The 21,584-nt window shown below is 30.8% G+C and overlaps 2 protein-coding genes across 3 annotated transcripts; one reads left to right on the forward strand and one right to left on the reverse strand.

Moving 5' to 3' along the window:
* Positions 1–7,441: 7,441 nt before the first annotated feature.
* Positions 7,442–11,937, forward strand: LOC110412801 (lactoylglutathione lyase family protein / glyoxalase I family protein). Of its 2 annotated transcripts, none has more exons than XM_021423426.1 (9): positions 7,442–7,542; positions 7,832–7,954; positions 8,031–8,092; positions 8,272–8,332; positions 8,492–8,571; positions 8,681–8,751; positions 9,357–9,446; positions 10,582–10,704; positions 11,610–11,937. In XM_021423426.1, exons 2-8 carry the CDS (start codon positions 7,859–7,861, stop codon positions 10,680–10,682), a joined length of 561 nt encoding a protein of 186 aa, XP_021279101.1. In that variant the 5' UTR covers positions 7,442–7,542; positions 7,832–7,858; the 3' UTR covers positions 10,683–10,704; positions 11,610–11,937. The 2 variants fall into 2 exon arrangements, with proteins under 2 accessions (XP_021279101.1, XP_089639064.1); XM_089782938.1 differs by lacking the exon at positions 7,442–7,542 and adding an exon at positions 7,550–7,701.
* Positions 11,938–15,054: 3,117 nt separating this feature from the next.
* LOC110412673 (uncharacterized) lies at positions 15,055–16,632 on the reverse strand. Its single transcript, XM_021423269.1, is given in 4 exon segments — positions 15,055–15,664; positions 15,667–15,809; positions 16,211–16,340; positions 16,444–16,632. Coding segments are annotated over 4 exon segments (990 nt in total). The 5' UTR covers positions 16,580–16,632; the 3' UTR covers positions 15,055–15,083.
* Positions 16,633–21,584: the final 4,952 nt, after the last annotated feature.

Raw genomic sequence — 21,584 nt, forward strand, 5'->3', positions numbered from 1 at the left:
TAAGAAGATTTTATTCAAAGTGTGTATTTACAAATAAAGTGAATTATTATATTTATAAGCTAATAACCTCTTATCTAGATTGAATTTACAAGATGAAGATAATACTAAGGAATTAGATGGATTAAATCTTAATATTCATCTAATCTAATTTACATCAAAATCTAGATATATATGGTATAAATGGATATTCACAAAAATATTTATAACACGCAACTTTGAATATCCATTGTATTAAGAATATGTCTTGTTAAAATCTTACTAGGAAAAAACCTTATGGGAAAAAATTTCAAATGAAGGAAAAAGAGTACATGATCTTTTCAAGAATATGCTTTTGAAATACTGTCTCATTAAAAACCTTATCAAGAAAAAACCAGTGGGAAAAACCTTAGTGAAGGAAAAAAGTACAATGTGTATTTTACCCCTCCTAATGACTGCATTATAAGGATATTTAAAATGATGCATTATAATCTTTTATACCAATTTTTCGAAATGTTGAAGTAAGAAGGGCTTTGGTAAACAAACTTGCTAGATTGCCACTTGATTGAATTTGTTGAATACTAATTTCATCATTTTCTTGGAGATCAAGAGTGAAAAAGAATTTTGATAAATTTTGGTGAAATATATTTTATTTTATTACTTTTAATGTCTCTTTCCTTTAACTGTGCTATACAAGCCAAACATTTCTCAAATATGTTAAGTTACAGATATTAATCAAACACATTCATGACTTGCCTAACGAGTTGCTAAAATTTCTACATGATTAGAAGAAGTAGCAACTATAGTTTGTTTTATAGAACATTATGAAATAGTCGTACCTCTATATGTGAACAAGTAACATATCTGGGATCGGCTTTATATGGATCAGATAAATATCTTACATCTGTATAATCAATTAAATTTTATTTTGATGCATTTGAATTATATAAGCCTATATCCATTGCTCCTTAGAGTTAATGAAGTACATGTTTAATTCTATTCCAATGTCTTCGAGTTAGTGAAGAATTATATCTTGCTAATAAATTCACAAAAAATGATATATCAAGTCATGTATTACTAACAAGATATATTAATACTCCAATTGTAATAAGATATGATACTTCAGGACCAAGAAGTTCTTTATTATCTTCATAAGGTTGGAAAATGTCTTTTATTACATCTAATGACCTTACAACCTTTAGTGAACTCAATGGATATGCTTTATCTATATAAAATCGTTTTAGCACTATTGCTATATAATTAGATTGATGGACAAAAATTTTATTTGTCAAATATTCAATCTAAAGATCTAAACAAAACTTTGTTTTTTCAAAATCTTTAATCTCAAATTCTTTCTTTAAGTAATCCACGGTTTTTGATAACTCTTCAAGAGTTTCACTAATGTTCAAATAATTAACATAAATAGTAATTATAACAAATTCATATCTAAATCTGTTTATAAAATACATGGGCATATGGAATTATTTCTATAGCCTTTTTTCTACAAATATTTACTAAAGTGATTATACCACATGTGTCTGAATTGCTTTAATCCATATAAAGATTTAATTAATTTGATCAAAAAAATTTCTCGAGAATTCAAATTTTGTGCTTTAAGCAACTTAAATCCTTTAGGGATGTTTCATATAGATATCGTTATCAAGTGAGCTATATAAATAGACTGTAACTACATTTATTAGACGCATTTCAATCTTCTCATATATCACTAGACTAGTTAATATAGAATTGTAATTACATCTACCATAGAGAATATATCATTTCATATTTAATACTAGATTTTTAGATAAAATCTTGTGCAATAAGCCGTGCTTTATATCTCATAATCTCAAGTTTCATATTTCATATTCGCACAAATACCTATTTATATTCCATTAGTTTAACACTATTCAGTGTACGGACTACAGGTCCAAAGACTTCATATATAGCAAATAAATTCAATTCCTTCTTAATTGCATCTTTTCACATTAGCCAATTATTTCTATATTCACATTCTTCAATAAATATAAGTTCAAGATCCTCGTTTTTCTTTCACAATATTAAGCTTTATATTATATATAAAATATTATCGACATTTATTTACCGGTTTCATCTTTTTCTATAATGACATAATTTATTGAGATCTTTTTATTTTCATTGATTTTAGATATATAAATTTCTTTTGAAATTTTATCAATTATATCAGGGGTCTTTTCTAGAGTTTCTACGTCCTATTTTTGATCATCTTGAATATTTAAATCTTTTCTTTTTTAAAGATTTTATCTTTAGAATTGATTAGTCTCCACACTTTTAGCGTGCCTTGTCTTATAGGGACATTAATGTTAATAGAAACATTTGCAACTAATATATAAGATTTAGTTATTCCCTTTAAGTTGTAAATATGTTTGACAATGATTTACTATATTTTGCAAAAGAATTATTTTTTGAACTTCAAGTTCATATTGATTTATGCGAGGATCAAAACTAGATAATGATAATTTATTCTAATAAATTTTCTTTTGCAGCTGCTTATTTTTCTCCCCCTAATGTTGAAAAAATTGTTTAATCCATATAATAATTGATAAACTTTGTTATGAATAAATTTCCTATTGATAATTTTAAATATTTAATTACAAATGGAGATTCGTATCTAACATATATTTTTAACATCCTTTGAGGACCCATCGTTGTGCATTATGATGGAGCAATTGAAACATATATCATAAATCTAAAAATTCTTAGATGAAAAATATTTGGTTCTTGACTATAAACTAATTGTGTAGAGAAAATTTATAATAACTTATTTAGCCTGATACATACAAGTGCTACTACATCCAAAATGATATGCCCTCAAACAAACATTGGAGGTTTGAATTTCATAAGTAATGACCTTGCAATTAGTTGAAAGTGTTTAATAAACGATTCTGTTAAACTATTTTGTGTGTGAACATAAGCAACAGGTTGTTTAATAGTTATTCCAACTAATATACAATATTAAAAGTTTAAGATGTAAATTCACCAGTATTGTCAAGACAAATAATCTTGAGTACATAACTAGAAAAATGTGCTTGCAAATGAATGGTTGTAAATGTCAAATTGTAAGTTGATAATAAGCACACATGTGACTATCCAATTGATGTATCGATTAAAATAATAAAATATCTAAATGGTTCACATGGTGGATGTATGAATCTATATATAATCCTAAATATTATTCAAAAACATAAGAAATTCAGTCCCAACTTTAGCTGGTGTAGCCTTATAATTCATTTGCCTTCAGAGTAAGCAACACATAAAAATTAATTAGTTTGAAAAATCTTCTAGTTTTTTAATAAATGATCATATAAATTTTCAATCATTTTTTTACATTATTATTGATCCAAGATGATCTAACTGGTCATACCAAACATTAAAATTATGAGTAAACTTCTGATTTACTATGGGTTTCAATTATTCTAATATTTGTGTAGTTTAATTCAAAGAATAAAACGAGTAATTTTTTTTTTCAACACATATTTTCTACATGAGATAATAGATGTAATATAGAGGTATTAAGTGTCTCTTTCATTCGTTATCTTAATAGGATATCTATTAGGCGAATATCTTTAAAACTTAATAAATTTCTTCGAGACTTAATAGAAAATGATACATCCTCTATTACTTTATTCCTCAAGCCAATAAAATATTAACTCTTATAGATCTTTCAATTAATCTTGTACTACCAGATATTGAATTAATATTAGTTTTTTTCCATTGTCAAGTAGAAAAAATATTTATTGTCTTTAAATATAGTGTGTGTTATAGCAATGTATACTAGACATATATTTACATCATAGATTTAGAATCCAACAATATGAATATCCATATTTTTTCTTCAATAAAATAAGATATATATAAAAGAAACTTACAAGTTAATATAAAAGAATATTAAATATAGAATTAAAACAAATAATAAGAACATATCATTTAAATATAATGAAAACATATTAAAACATCTTCATAATATAATTATACGAAAATATACCAATTGCTATTAAGTTTATTCTTGGATATTTCTATTACCAATCAAATGATCAATTCTTTTTTTAGGACAAGAAAATCAATAATGGATATTTTTATTACCAATCATATAATCAATTCCTCTTTTAAGGTGAAAAAAATATTTTGATGTGCTATATTAACTTGGTCATGATTAAAATCATCATAAGATGCAGTTTTCAGTAATGCTTGATAAAATTTAAGACATACAACAAGTACGAGATCAATAATCTTTCATGCCACATCAATGATAATATGTTTTCTACGTTCTTTTTATTTTTTTATCTTTTTATTATTCATCCACTTTTGGTACGTCAAAAGTATTTATTTACTTGAGGTAGGTAACAAGTATATATCCATTTTTAGTAGGTGATCCACATATGATGGCTTATCCACTTTTGGTGGATTATCCACTTTTCAGTGGATTAAAGCATCTATCCACTTTTAATGGTAAAATTATTCTTAGATTTTGATGATAAAATTATCCATCTACTTTTGGTGATAAAATTAAAATAGTGATAGTGTAAATTATTATGACCATCATAATTATTAAATAATGTTGCATTTATTTTAACGAATAGATGGATTCATGATTATGATTATAATTATTAAATAATGTCACATTTGCTTCAAGAATAGACGAATTTATAATTTTTTATTAGTAGTTCATTTGTCACATTCACTTCAGGGAAAGAATATCCATAATGTTTTATTAATAGCTATATAATAGCAATTTACTTTCCAATTAAGAGACAAAAAATAATATATATAATATAATAATAAATTCATATTAAGAATGATTTTAAAAAATGAAAATACTAAAGAGATATCAAGTTACTTACTTGATTATCTAAATTCAGAAATCAAAACCAAATTATTGAAATGCTTTTGAAGCTTGAAGATGATGAAAATATAGTAATTCTAATACTTGAGAGATGAGAGAATATGAAATAAATCTTAAAAAAACAAATAAAAGAAAGTATTTAGAGGAAAGAATGTACGTAGAGGGGGTATGAAGATTTTATTCAAGTATGTATTTATAAATGAAGTGAAGGGACATATTTATAGGCTAATAACTCCTTATCTAGATTGAATTTACAAGATGAAGATAATACTAAAGGATTAGATGGATTAAATTCTAAAATTCATCTAATCTAATTTACATCCAAATCTAAATATACATGGTATAAATGAATATTCACAAAATATTCATAACATAAACATTATAATCATCCAAAAATAATAAAAAATAAAAACAAAAAAAATAAAAATTTAAATATAATATGAAATTTGTTAATAAAATTAAAACACCAATTTTTTTTAAAAAATAAATTATCAATGCTTTAAACTAATTATCTTTGATTTATTATTACTATTATTATTTATAATTTTTTTAATTTAAAATTATTTTTTCCTATTATTATTATCATTATTTACAAATTTTTTATGTTAAATTTTAATGAATATTTCTAAAAGGAAATGTAACCCAACACCACTCTAGTGTTATATATAAAGAAAAGGACAATATCTTTGCCCACAAACATGATATAGCAATAATTAATTCTTCTTTCAAGACATTTTTTGTGCTTCCCCACATTTATCACTAGGGGTGTATAAATGTAAACCAAAATGAACTGAAGTGAGTTTGGTTTTGTTTTCATTTGATTAGTTTGATTCTTTGAGTAGTTCGATTGGGGTAATTCAGTTATTAGTATTAATTTGATTCAATTTTGATTAGAAAGTTTCTTAACCGAACTAATCGAATTTGAATAAAGGTATAATGAAGTTTTCGCATGAAAAATAAATCATAAACTATTTGTTATTTTTTTATTCGTGTTTTTAATTATTTGTTATTAGCATGAATATCCATCTTATATATTCTAATTGTTTATCATCATTTTAATATATTTATAATATTGATTTATAAAAAAATACAACATAAATAAATATATACAAACAAAGAAAAAGAAATTTCTCAAGTTTGATTTTTGAAAACTGAATGGAACTAACCGAATTAATTCGATTTCGGTTAATTTGATTATTTGTGAAATTTAGTTTGATTTCAGTTAATTTTAAACATGAGTTTAGTTAGTTCAATGATTAGATATCCAAAATCAAACTAATCGAACTAATCATATGCTCTTGTCACGGGCCACAGCCCAGACCCGCCAAGAGGCCCAAGAGGGTGCTAGCCCACTAAGACCCATGTAGGGTGCCAGCCCACCAAGACCCATGTAGGGATTTCCCTCCCAAATGAGCTTCTAGAAACCTTAGTTTCCCTCCCAAATGGTTTTGGAGGAAAATCTTTTGGAGGGAAAATTTTGGAGGGAAATGGGTGGGGAACCTTGGCTATAAATAACCCCATCCTCCTTGTGTAAATCATCCAACACACTTGTATCTCAATTCATTCAATACAAGCTTAGTTTTTCTCTCTAGCATTCTCTTCCCATTTTTCCTTCCTCGTTTATGCAAGCTTGCTTGCCGGCTTAAAGCCATTGTGTGGGTGTTGAGTGCTTGTTGGGCGAGTGCTGAAGCACTAAGGCTGACTTGGATTCTAAGTGCCAAGATAAGGGTTGAGCCCAAGGCCGCACGGAAGGTGGTCTTAAGTATCGCCCCGTGACACTCTGCCCTACTTGTCAGTAGTTACCTACCCACATGGGGTTATCAATTTAAAATCCTAAGAATTTTATAGAAATTCAAGAAATTAGTGGTTTGATCAAATTATAATTTTTCATTTTCTGTCTCTTTAAATTTTTTAGAGACTTAATATTTTGACTTATTATATATAATAAAATTATTATTTTTTATATTTTTTTGGTATTAAAAGGTATTGAATATTTATTTTATAAGACTTTTTAAAAAATTAATATAAAATATGCCAAAATCATAACTTTTATTGATACTACCATATAATTGTTCTATACAATGATTTTAAGGCATTATGCTAATATTAAAAGACAGAGAAAATATATTTGTCATTTTCATATTCACATGACATTGTCATAAAATAATAATGAAAAAAAAATTATCACATGATTATATTGTTATGTCACTATCTATTATAACAAATTAACATGATGCATTAAATCACATGACTGTTCTAGATGGAGATTTTAAAATTTTTTGCTAATATTAAAAGAAGAAAAGAGTATGATATTTATTTTTTTTACATATACATTTAATGTATGACTGGTCAAATCAAACCTTTCATATTTATACTAAAATTACATTTTTAAGCACTTGTTATCTCACATACTTGACATTGAATTACTACCAATAGGTTTAAACTCCATAAAAATTAAGTTTTATACCAATAATTTTTCATATATGAAAAAATTTATTTGAAATATTTAAATACCCAATAATATTACCTTGAAACCCATTTATATATACATACATATATATATATATATATATAGATATATATAAAGAAAAGCTTTAGTATTGGATAATCTAAAATCTATAAATCCATTGAGCGACGCATAGCCACAGCCCACTTCTTCACTCTCACCAACTCATAAAAATTCAAAGGTACAAAAATTGTCTTTGTTAATGTCAAAAAATATGGCTTTGTTTTCAATCACCGCCGCTTTTTCTCGATGTTCTGTGCTTCACCTAACCAGACAACCTTGCTTATCACCTCCTTTACTCTCATTTTCTTTCATTTCAAAACAAACCCATCAACCAAAGGTTCTGACTTTTTTAAAACAAGCTCAATGATCTTTGACAGTGTCATTTAACATCTGAAATGTAGAACCCAATTCTTAAAACATCTTCTTTTTAGTAATTTGATCGAAAAGTTTGGATTTTTATTTTGTAGGATCGAATCCGATTTAGGTTGTATTCAATGGCATCATCAGGCTTGAAAGAATCAGCTGCTAATAACCCTGGACTTCAATCTACCCCTGATGAAGCCACCAAAGGCTATTTCATGCAGCAAACTGTAAGTTTTTTTTTTTTTTGGGTTTAAATATGATTTTAAGGAATTTATGTTCATGGGGTTTGTTTTTTTATTGCAGATGTTTCGAATTAAGGATCCAAAAGTGAGTCTTGATTTTTACTCTCGTGTATTAGGCATGTCGTAAGTTATTCTTCACTTTCCCTTTACTTTTTTTTTTTAATTTGATGTAAATTCTGTTGGTATTTGTTCCCCTTTGTTATCTAATTTGATTGAATTGATTCTTGTGCTTGTGCTTTGGTTTGTCATGTAATCTATTAAAGCTTAATATGAGCTGATTTTTTTACCTTTTATCTTTTCAGGTTGCTTAAGAGGATAGATGTTCCAGAATTGAAGTTTACCTTGTACTTTTTGGGCTACGAGGTAAAATCCATATAAGTACATTGCAAGAAGTAATCTTGTATAAGTCTTTGCTCTTAGTGGCTTATTGGAGTATCTTTTCTATTCCTTCTTCGTATTAGGCCTCACCATTTTGGTAATAGTAATGATGTTGATTCTAGATGCATATTTCCTTTGCTATAGGATGTTGCATCAGCTCCAAGTGACCCAATTGATAGAACAGTTTGGACCTTTGGAAAACCAGCAACAGTTGAACTAACGCAGTATGAACACATTATTATTATTATAGTTTTTAATCTAGTTCTCTTTTTGTGTTTACAAAGTCATCATTCTTGTGCCTTAGCATGTTTAACGGTTTAATGCATCCTACAGTAATTGGGGTACTGAAAGCGACCCTGACTTCAAAGGATATCACAATGGCAATTCAGATCCTCATGGCTTTGGTATGAATAGATTTGCCTCCTTTGTAATGTTTATTTCTTCTAACTGTTCGGTTCAGAAATCAGAGAATTAGACAATTTTGATGGCATATACCATTCATTTGTTGTGCCTTATAAAACCCCATAATGCTTTTATTCGGTGATATTGATGGGGAAAAACAATATATCTTCATACTGTGGTACTAATCTTCGTTGGGTTGCATTTGTTTAGGTTTATCTCATATGTGGACACCATCTTGTGTTGTTATTGCAATATTGGTTTTTATTGGTTAGGATTAACTGAATTTATTCACCCATGGATTTCTTATGATTTGTCAACCCTACACAGTAGGAAAGGCTTTGTTTGGTTTTTGTTATTGTAATGTCTTATGATTTTCTTCTTCAAATAAGTGTAGTTTAAAATATCCCCATTTGTTTTCAATTAACCGGCTGGCTTGTCTTGACAACCATGCTGTAATTGATCAAGCAGTTGCTGCTTCTGGATGGATTCACTTCTCAATCTGATAGAAGAAAAGAGTGTTGACTTTTATCTGTTCTAAATGTGTGGGTTCTTTAGATGAGGAGTTTTTGGGATATTTAGGTACTAACTGTGCCTTTTTCCTTTTCAGGGCATATTGGCATCACTGTGGATGATACACGCAAGGCATGTGAGAGATTTGAACGCCTTGGAGTAGAGTTTGTCAAAAAACCGGATGATGGTAATCCATTTCACTTAGATTATAGAATTTATTAAGAATAATACGATGCCTCGATGGATATTATGATTTCCATATAAGTTTTGGGTGGGGATTACTGGTATTGAGAACTGGTAGTTTGCTAGACAAATTGTGACATTATCTTTTGAGGAAATTAATAAATTGTTAAGGTAACTTATCACATCAGCATAACTTAGGTGATTTGGAGCTTGAGGTTGGATAGAGATTTTGAGTTTGAGGCAAAGTGCCCACAATTAGGCCCCAAAGGAGAAAAACTAATGAGGGATGGTAATTTAGGTCTAAAATTATCAGTAAGTCTTCAGATAATGTGAGAACAGGAAAGAGAGAAAACGTAAAAATGCAAAAACAGTTATGCATATATCTCTTTGTAACCAAAATTATTCATAATGTACTCAAACAAATGTAGAGAGACGCAGCTAACCAAAAGGACAGTTAAAGTACTCATTGTCTTCGAAGAATGATAAAGAATCAGAAGGGAGTGTTCTCTACTTATGCAGCTAAAATCCTCTTCTTGACCTGCCAAGTAGGGTAGTTCTCTGAACAGGCTTTGGCTGTGTGCAGTTTGCCTATTTTCATTGATAACATTCTACCAGTGGCATCCTTTTCACACTAAGAACAATTACTAGTGTTAATGTTACACATGATGCACTTGGTTATGGTGTATTTGTATGTATCAACTTACTTATATAATCCAGCATTACTCCAAGGATTAATTCTTTTCTTACCCAGATTGAGGAGCATTGGTTACATACTTGGAAGCAGATATTTACTCAATTTATAGTACGATTACACTTTCCCACATTTTGATTTCTTGGATAGCAAGAGCCCCTGTTGAAGTGCTACTGCTATCAAAATACTAGGAATATGTGTCACCCTGTTCACTCATTTTATCAGTCATTTAAAGTTACTTTAATGAGATGCCTGAATTAGTAATAAACTTGTATTTGGTTTCATGAAGTAAAAGCACCGGTCGGTATTACAAGGTTCTATTTTGAGCAATATTAACCTATACTCACAAGGCATGAATGAGAACAGCAAAAGCCTCCAAAATATTTCTTGAGTTTTAACCTTTTAAAATTGCTTCTACTCATGTCTAATCTATCAATCTGTTATGCAGGCAAGATGAAAGGATTTGCATTCATTAAGGATCCTGATGGTTACTGGATCGAAATCCTTGATTTCAAAACTATTAGAGAAGTAGTTAGGGGTTTGGCTTGAGTTAATGCATCAGAAACTTCAGGTAGCTTTTAAGTTTTTGCTTTTCCTCTTCTGTCAAAAATAGGTCCACTTATGATTGACTTAATAATCTCAGTGAAAGCTATGATTACTTTGATTGTCGTCAGCCACTGCCTTTTTGATGGACTTTGTGACTTGATCTCATGGCCATAACGCTTGAGTGTCTATGACTATTTACATTTTACAAGTTTGGTAAAAGCAAAGATATATTTCTGATTTTCAAGTTGATTAATTGTGTTTGGTGTGTCGGAATCCATTAAGTATCAGTTTGCAGGAAGAATATTTCCAGAGAGAGTCAACAAAGTTCTTTGATGCTGGAATATGTATTTCGGCTATCTGGAGGCATGTGTTAAGTTATAGGGCATGGGATATGGCGTCTTACCCATGGGAAATAGGAGTTACCAAAAGGTTTTTGATTGTTTACCGCATACGATGTGGAAGTTTTATTCGTTTGAAGATATATGGTCCCTATTGCTGTATTTAAATTAAGTTTTCATTTTAGCTTTAAATTCAGAGGACATAACGTTATGGGAAATCACCTTAATGGCTTGGCCAGAAAGAATCACCATAATGAAGCTAGCATGAATGGAAATTCATACCCAAAACCTTTCTTAACAACTGAAGAATTTTTTTGTTTGGCCAATTCTGAAAAGATACCACTTGATATTTCTCTTCCCTACTTTTACCCTGGTGCTGCTTATCCATATGTCTCCCACACCTGATAGAAATCAACAGTTATGGTACTGCACCTGGTGATCCCCCTCCGGATTCCTTTCTTGATCTTGAACTTTGTAGACATAAATAGTGAAATGGGGGGGGGTGGGAGGTATGAAGGGTTGTTCCTATTGCTTAGTATTTCTCTCTGTAGATCATTGCAAGTCAATCTGATACATATCGGTGTTGATGCAGGAAACAGGGTTACACATTGCCTCAGCTTCAGTCTCTATCCCAATACATCATTTCTTCTGCTTTTCCAGATCATCTCCAGAGTGGACCTCTGCCCTTCCCATCCATGGAAATTTCAATAAAAGCACATTGTGTTTCCGGTGTGTTTTCTCCTGCTTGTCATTGTCAACTACTTCAAACAGAATAATGGGAATTCTTTTTTTTTTTTGAAAAGTAGAATAATGGGAATTTTTAACTGTGGCTTTTTAAATTGTTGGTTTTGTGAAACCAGAGTGAACTTTTTAGACTATTCTAGCCGTTTTGTATGAATTGTTTCAAGCATTACCATAAAGCTCAGGTCAATCTCTCCAGGCCTTTTTCAAACTTCTGTTTGAACAATATGACCATGGGAAAGTTAGTGTTTGCCAAGTCAAGCCATGAAAGCAGATAAACAGAGTGGGGGAAAGTACAAAAACTTCAACCATTGAATCATGCATGATGGGTTTTCTTTGGTTTTTTCAAAACTTGGATTCAAGGATTGGTGCTTCAGGTTTCAAACATCATTTGCAATATCGAGGAAATTGGAATTCTATAGTATAATCTAGTTGAAATATGAGGGGTAGTTTAGTTGTAAACATCAACCCTGCCTGCTATAATCTTCCAACGCTCACACTTCAAAAAGGTGATGGCTCCATTGGGCTTATGGTCTCCAATTCAAGAGTTGTTTAACGTGGAGTTGGTTTGGTTCTTTTGCATGCAATAAAGTATCCCTATAACTCATTATAATTTGCCTTAGTTAATCGAGATATTTCATTATCAATGATAGAAAAAGTAAATACAAAAACCCCGATAAATGGGTAACAAAACAATTATAAATAATATAGATTCAACTTATCATCACTGATAGAAAAAACAAATGTAAAAAACCTGACAAACAGGTAATTACATGGAGACTGGATTGAAACTAAACAGGATGACCTTAAATAATGTAGATTTAACTAAAATCGATCAAGATAATCGTAAACAACATAAAATATACAAACCCAAACAAAATAAACAACTTGATCAAAAGTTAACCCATCCAAATTGGGCTTTTTCCTTGAATGTTTTCATCATTGACAATGGTGAGATTACCAAGATTCAATTATTAATACAATCCTTGTTAAAGTAACTTTATCAACTAAACTAGTTGACACTAGAAAGAGGGAACCTGTTCAAACCTCTTACTAGTTGTAATCTTAGTATCAGCAACGGGGAGGTTAAGCTCTAAAGCAGCTGTAAAGCCATATATTGCAATCTTTCCAAGGCCATATCCAAAGGAGAAAGAAAGGGGGAAAAGAGAATTCTCTTATACGTTGACAACAGATCATCTATTCATTTTAAAAAACCAAAGGTTGCAAAAATGAAAAATTATTAGTTTTTTGAGTGTCAGTCTGTCAGTAGGTACCACACTCTTTTGACCTTCACTAGAAAAGACATTTCTGGAAACGCCTTTCCACCACTGCTTCAAAAACAAAGGTATGCCCTAAAGAAACCATGCTGACTAGTTCCAATTTATTAAGCCAAAATGTAGCTGGCAACCCAGTTTATCTTTACCCCTAGAAATCATATTCACACACACACACATATATATACACACACACATAAGTTTCAGATTTGAACAGTATTTTTATATATATATTATTTATTTATAAACAAAAAACAAGGCTGAATCTCATGACACAGTGATACAGCCTGACAGATCTTGTGATCATGCAATTTTGGAGTCCTTTGGACTGTTTCCCAATGGGGATTCCCTGTCAATCAACAACACAATGTGAAATTTTGTAGACTTCAATCTTTCTAGATTTAATTCATTGACAAATATGTAAAGATTAATGTTAAGCATCACCATGAGTATATGTATAAGAAAATCAAGCTCCAGCTATAGTGGATAGGTTGATTCAACGGGAAAATTTTGAATAATTTACGAATTTTTGATTAAATATATCTTGCTGAGCCAATTGCAGTGTCACCTACCAGCAATTATATTGGAAAAAGAACAATTTAATTATTATAAAACTATAATTAGAAAAGAGAGAGTGTTATCACCCATGCAAATAGTTAAATTATTTTCTATAATAATCTTTTACTATCCAAAAGGAGATAAAATGAGCCAATTTAGCAAAAACGCAAATGCCAACTTATGTGATTGCGTCTGCAAAAGATTGATAAAAGAGAACGATTATTAATTTCTCATTGCATTTAATTAATACATTATAGAAATTACATGCTACTAATTTGAATATATGCAGCATATAGCTTATTCAACATTTAATAATTGCGTATTTAATCTATGTTTGAGATAAGGAAATCATCCATAGAACTTTCAGGTTCAATAGTCATTTTCATTTGGTTTAGCTTTCCAACTGTCTTCAAGTTACTTAATACAGTTTATTTGCAATTAATTAGTATTTTCATCTTAATTTTCATGAAAATCAAAGAAAAAGGGACAGAAAGAGTAGTATTCATAATTCATATGTAACCCTAAATTGCAAATGAGCAATATAGAGAGACTTATGCCTTTGTGTTGAATCCAGAATGCTAGCAACAAAAAAGTCTTACTCATGTTTATATTTTCAAATGGTGATTAGATCAAACCAACTTCCAAACAAACATTGTGAATTGTTTAATGTTATCACATTGAACACATATGCATAGAGTTGATGACCTTTATCAATGGTTTAAAACAGTAAATATAGATAATCAAAGAGGATTCTGTTAGAAAAAACTGAGATTATGTTTGCAAGTGCAAGTCATTTTCTTGAGCTTTTGCTCCCTCCATAAACTTCCAAATTTTCCACCATCATCCCTTCTGTTTTTAATATACATGGGGAAACAAGTTTCCGCCCTCAAGTCTGACCTAGTTCATTGAAGAGAAGAAAAGGGTTCTGGAACAAAATAAAAAGACCCTACTGCCCTTTAGATTGGAGGGACAGAATATTGTTTTCTGAGGGCTGTAATTGCCTTTTCAGTTGGAACTGCAATCCCATTAAATTACTGGCCAATGTCATTGAAATTCAGGAAGGAAAGTGCAGAGAAAAAAACAAGATGGGGGAAATTAAAAACAGGGAAAACAGTGCATGCTTGGTTTATCTTGACATCAGGATTCTTGTTCTTAGAATGATATGATTACTTGTCTAGTTTTCATAAACATTGATTTCTGATTGGGCGGGTTGCCAGTGGGGGTCCGTACAGAAATGACATCATCATCACCTCCCAAAAAGAAATGCACAAAATAAAAAGCTTTACCATGTACTGTCAAAAGAAGAAATGTTTCATTTCATCAGAACACAAAACCCCAGAAACTGAAAGTCTTTTTTATCTGAATCTCTCCACTATCAATCCATCTATCCATCCATCCATCCATCCCAAACCTTTCCTCCCCCACACCCCCCCTCACCCCTCACTTTGCCCCTTGCCCGTCAAATCTTTCTGATTTTACTTGCAGTCAGTCCATCAGTAGTAGTAGTACATGACTTTCTCTTGTGTCTTGCTTTCATCAATGAAGAAGTTGTTGTTGTTACAGCAATTATTAGTACTGCTAGAGCTAATCAGTCGCTTAACATCTTCAAGATCATAGTCTAATGAGCATTCTCCATAGTACCCACTTGGCTTCTCAGTCCATTGGGTAACATTTGCACCTCCATTATTGGTGCCATAATCTAACATGAACTTGTGATTATCTTCATACCCAGTAGAGGCACCAAAACCCTGAAAACTCATGTCTTCTTGCTTGATCTCTCTGCCGTAGCTGATCTGGCTACAGCTACCATCAGAAGAACTGCAGCTTGGTTCACTCCCAAACATGAGAAAATTTTCTTTCACGGGATAATACTGCATGTGACTCACCAAACTCTCTGGGGTGTGAATAAGAGAAGAATTGGTAGCAAAATTAGTAGTGTTGCTGTTGTTGTTCAAAAGATCAGATTGAACTGATGACATGGGTTCAAAGGCTGTGAAAGATCTGTTTGGGGTACTGTAATAAGAAGTACTGCAGTCTTTGTACAGTGATGATAAGGATTGAGATGAAACAGGGGAGTGTGATGAGAAGAGGGGAATGGAGGTGGTTTTCTTTGGGATTGAGCAGTCATGGCCATGAGCTTCTTCTTAAGCTTGGTGTTCCAGTAGTTCTTGATATCATTGTCTGTCCTTCCGGGTAACTGAGCAGCTATTATTGACCATCTGCAAATTACATGTTAGAAAAGAAAACGTTCCATGAGAAGCAAAATCCGTGCTCTTTGTTAACAGTTGTAAGTAGGTGATGATGTTAATCTAAGCTTGGCATGCATGCAGAAGAATTATCCCAAAATAGCAGATTCTTGATGTAACCAAGTTTCTGAAATTTACTCTCTTTTTTTATACAAACAGCTTAAAAAATTTTCTTTCTTTTCTTGTCACCCTTTTAGGTAGATTTCATTAATATTCCTTCATCAAGGCAGCTGATAATTTTGGTAAAAAGGAAAAGATTGATACCCTTACAAATTTGGATTTGTTTTTTCCTTTGAAATCACGAGCCAATAGGAGAGAGAGAGAAGAAGAAGAAGAAGAAGAAACCCTCAAAAACGGAAACTAGCTAGGAGTACCTGCTTCCAATGCTAGCAAACAGGCTGCAGATAATCCTATCTTCCTCATCAGTGAATTCACCATGTTTAATGTTAGGCCTGAGGTAGTTTAGCCATCTCAATCTGCAGCTCTTCCCACATCTTTTCAGACCTGATTCAAAGACAACAAAAACTTAGCTATGAAAAGTATGCTACATAGATAGATAGATAGATAAAGAGAGAGAGAGGCATCTTTGTTTCTGATTATCTTTTACCAGCTTTCTGTGGGAGAGCGATCCAATTTCCACCAGTTCCATATTTCTCTATGTACTCCTTAAGCTTTGAGTCTTCTTCAGGAGACCATGGCCCTTTCTTCACATTTGCCTTGTCACAGCAAGGAGCCCTCCCCATCTCTCTCTCTCTCTCTCTCTCTCTCTCTCTCCAGCAGAAGTCTTGTGATCCCTTAGATATCTGCTGACCTCTTTAAGAACCCAAAGGTCTCCCTTTCTAATAAACTTTGGTGGGGGATAAATGTGGTGCCTGCTGCCTTTTTATTAAGAAAAAAAACCATTTTCACTTAATTTATTCAGAGTTACATTAAGTCAAACTGATAGACAAGTTATATCAGTTTCTAACTCCTATGCTCAATTAGCTAAGCTAATAGAACTTTCCATCTCAACAAAATACTTTTGGTGCCTTTGAGTAAAAACCCTTTGGTTTTTATTTGTCTTCCTTCTTTCATAGGTATCCAAAGTCCATGTTAAGTAGAAATATACAAAATGGCTATAGCCCATGAAGTAATTAGAACTACAGAAACACATGACCTAGCTAGATTTTGACACAAATTTTCCAAACCCCTGACCATTTCTCCAGGTAGACAATCATTAATTACTATAACTAACTAACTGGCCTCAACTTCATTGATGGTAAACGTTTGGTTACCAAAAATTAAACAATGAAGACTATGCAGGTTATTCGATCAATCTTTCTATGACTAGATATTCATTAATTATTAGTAGTAGTGAACTTTGACCACATGCTTGATGTACATAGAAACATCAGTATCGCTTGAAATCAGACCAGCCGATAAAAGAATCAAAACTAATACATGTGTATGTATGTATGTGAGCATCTCATGAAAGGACAAAAATGCACCCTGTGTGTTAGAGTTTCAGATACCATTTGAATTTACTTGCAACACATTGAAACGAGAAGGGCCCCCATTTATTAGATTCTTTGTCCTCAATTCATCTGATCAGGTGTTTTCCGACTGACTCATCAAAGCTCCCTTTTGAACTGTTGACTCATCATATACATATATAGCTATAGGGACACACTGTAGAAAGTGAAAAAAGTAGGCAAGCAATTGCTGCAGATTTTGTTTCTGGAACATTGTAACATTTCCTAACTAGGGAGCCCTCGTTTTGTTGCTGTGTGATGCAAGGGAATAGAGGGCCTGAGGGACCCTTAAGGAATGAGCCTAAACCATGGGACATGTCTAGGTCGTAAAAAAACAAACTACAACTGTGTTTACCGTGGTGGTGCTGTAATTAGACTTTTCCCCTGGGGTTGTTATATGCATTCCAAAAAGAGAAACGCTGACTCATTTAAGGTGAACATTGCATTTATACATGTAGCGCATGTGTATGACAGATAAAACACACATGCTTGCTTTGAGGGTTATTCCTTGTCTAGTCTATTGCCCAATACAAGTGTTTGTCTGACTCTCTCTTTTCATGGAAAAGAAATTTTTAAAGAAGAGAAGAAGATTAACCCATAATAAAAGATTCGTCGACGAAATTGTTTGTCTCCCTAAATATATGCTTGAGAGACAAGTTTAGACGGATGACTAATTGAAACCCATGATCATGAAAACTAAAGGGAAGCTTAGTATACCTACAAGAATAACCATGGGTGATGAAACTTATAATTCATAAAGAGGATCTAATTACTTCAAATTAGAAAATCATTGAAGTGAAATCTTTTTAAGCAACTTGATCACATAATTATGAAAAGAATTGCCACAGTGGGGAAGAAGGAAGCCAGAAATTATTGCCGTAAAAGGGAAGTATTAATTTGTTTCAAATAAGTAAATGTAGGGCACAGGAGAGACAGTGTGTATTAAACAAAGCATATAACATAGCCAACAGGTGGAAAAACCTTCCACGACTCTTTGCTTCTGTTTCTTCAATATTACTCAAAATATATACTAATAATAAGCAGAAATTTCCTCCCAAGCACTGCTTGGTTTGAATTTGACTCCTTATTAGTAAGCACAAAGCAATTTACCCCCATATAATTTGGTCCATCAAAAAAAAGAAAAAGAAAAAAGAAAACCCCAACAACCATGTGATCCATGGCAAAGAAAACTAAACATGAACAAAACAAAATTTAATTTTAGGAAGGAGGCGAATGATCATATGCATTGAAAAGCTAGATACCTTATATATCCATAAGTTGATTTGATAGACAAATTTCTTAATTGACGGGTCAGCAAAAATAGGAGTATTCAGTGATAAGGAGCTTTACCCCACATTGTAATGCCCGTTCTAAAGGGCAAAATTCTCTTTCATTGTTTTATCAGGTCATATTTCTCTGTGATGTGCGAGATTTAAAATTCCCCATTAATGAAATATTCTGTGCCTTTTCAAAAAAAATATGATTTTGATAGTTAAGCGAATAGGTTAATTAGAGCTATCAATACCACACGTTGAAGCTACACATATATTAATTTTGTAATTAATTACTACAAGAAGGATTCTAAGTTTTGAACAGAACAATATTTTCTTAATAAGCTTGATTGTGTCACTGCAGACGTATGTTCTCATGCAATTTTTATATGGATAATAGACTTGGCAAGATATTAATTAATGAATAAAAGTGAATTATACATATAATAATTATGTACTAGCTAGTATTATTTTTTAAAATTTTTGACAGCATATCATGCTATACATTTATAAATATATATATATATATATGTATACACACTTTCCCTCATATAGAAATGTTATCATTTTCAGCAATAATTTAGCATGTCTTCCTACTATAACTGGCTTTGTAATTAATTAATTTGTTTGTTGCAGTGAGACGTGACCAAGGAACTTGGAGAAAGTAGATCAAGATTGGATCCCGACAAATTTAAATTATTTTAATTTGTTTAATATAATTAATTGTTTCATACTTTGCATACCATAGATAGGGACAGTACTCTTTGGCTTGGAATTACAAGCTAATTAATTTCATCTCATGTTAAACCAACGGCAATTCATACTATCAGTGAATTAAATGCTATTTACACATATATGGAATGAAACAAGACATGTACATGACATTTCATGTGTGTTTATCCTTTCAATTACATTTGCAAGCACAAATTGGCAGCTGTTTAAGAGAAATGAAAGATATGGAAGCAAAGATGTGTTGGCTTGAATGTTCCTATTCTTATGCCTCTGCCTGTTACCTAGAGTACAAGCAAGCTCATTACACCAATCTCTACCTCAATTTTCAATATCAAATTGTTGTGTATTGTTAAGAGTCAACCCTTCTCGTTGACCTCTAACCCATAAAGGCAATTGCCCTTTTTTTGCCATTTTTTGAGGTTAAGGTCAGATTTACCCCTTATTCTATGAGTTAATGTCGAATTTTGTCAGTATACTGTCATTTTGTTGATTCTTAGACATAAAGTGACGAAATTGATTACTTTTATTAACAGAATATTTTGTAAGATATTTAATTTTCTTTACCTTTTATCAAAAATAAAAAAAACTAAATAGATATAAAAAAAATTCAATCAAATACTGTCATAAAATTGATCAATATTATATTTGATCATAATATAATAGCATATTTCACCTTAATTCCCTTTTTAAAAAAAATGCTTTCAATAAAGAGTTACTTTTCTTTTTTCAAACAAAAAAAATAATATCCTTGAGTACATAACTTTCTAAATAAGGATTAAAAGGGATATCCTCCACCTAAACTCTTTTTCCCTTTTCTCCTCCATTAGACTCTTTTAACCTTATATGTAACATGACTAATATGAGTCAAAGAATGCATTAATTTTGATTGTTTAATTAATAAGTAATCTTGTTTGATTATGTTTGCTTTCTACTTTAATCTTTTTGTCAATATACATACTTAATTAGTGCCTTCACATGTAACTATACAATTATAAACTACCGACATATGGTTTATGTTTGTTTGTATGCATAAGTATATATACCATGCATGCAGACCAAGCATATGATTGCAAAAATACCTAAACCCAAATCTTATCTGTAAAAGGATACTTAATCATTAAACCCAAATCTTATTAATCATTAAACCCAAATCATAAAATATGATCAAATTAAATTTTTTTTAATGAATATTTATGTTTTAAGTTTTTTAATAAAATGTTAACGATTGGTTCACTGGCAGTATAAAAAATTTATAAATCAATAATAGAGTAATTCAGATTTTAATTGATTAAACAAAAAGACTTCTCTAGAAAATGAATCTTCGTAGCTCTGTCTTTTCTTTCTCAAAGGAATCTTTAGAGGGTTTTGGTTCTAAAAGATTTCACTATCAAAATAACAAAACAGATGGTTAATTTAATCAAATCAATCTATGATTGGATATAATAAAAAAAGCATTAAAAAATTAAAAATTAAAAAGACAAGTGTCATCATCTGCATTGACTCTTGGACAAGAAAGAGAGATCAATTTCTTTTTTCTTCTCCTTCTTCTTCCCTTTCTCAACGGTTGGCAAACTAAGCTAGAAAAATTTTGCATGCTGTACCCGCTTCATTATTATTATAATCCTAAATTATAATTTGGAATATTATATATTATATTATGAACTAATTAATAAGACTTTTGTTTATTTTCATCTTTTGCACCTCTGCCCCTAGTTTTCTAAATGCATCTCCAAGTTTGACATTTTTATATATTTGCACATTGAATTTGAGGTTATTGGACATAGATAAAAAATTAAAATTAAAACTTTAATGTATTTGTTTATAACAACTTGCACATTAAATTTTATATATCTAGTCTCAAGTAGAAGGCCAGCAAGATTTTCGTAACGATTTTCATCAGAAATTGAGTTAGGTAACGCTTTGCGTTCTTCAAATTAATAATTATTATAATCAACAAATGAGAGAAACAGAGCAGTGTAACGATACGTTTAAGTTATAATCAATGAATGAGAGAAATGGAGTAGTACGGTGATATTTTAAGTATTTGATTATTAGACTTAATTTTATTAAAGAATAACTATGAGATCGCTAGAATTTTTTAAAAAAATTTAAAGATTTGTCTTTAGAAAAAAGTTAAAAAGCCCAAAAAATAGAAAACTTACTCATTCTCCTTTGTCCAATACTTAGACACAAAACAGTAACTAAATTATAAGACATTGAAGGATTGAAATCCA

Source organism: Theobroma umbraticum, unplaced genomic scaffold (assembly GCF_002168275.2).
Source record: "Theobroma umbraticum cultivar Fairchild unplaced genomic scaffold, ASM216827v3 scaffold_95.0, whole genome shotgun sequence".
Lineage (NCBI taxonomy): Eukaryota > Viridiplantae > Streptophyta > Magnoliopsida > Malvales > Malvaceae > Theobroma > Theobroma umbraticum.

Coding starts and splice junctions, on each gene's coding strand:
- LOC110412801 (XM_089782938.1), top strand. CDS start 7,564: ATGTCAAAAAATATGGCTTTGTTTTCAATCACCGCCGCTTTTTCTCGA. Junction 8,572..8,680: donor GCAACAGTTGAACTAACGCA/GTATGAACACAT, acceptor TGCATCCTACAG/TAATTGGGGTACTGAAAGCG. Junction 9,447..10,581: donor TGTCAAAAAACCGGATGATG/GTAATCCATTTC, acceptor TCTGTTATGCAG/GCAAGATGAAAGGATTTGCA.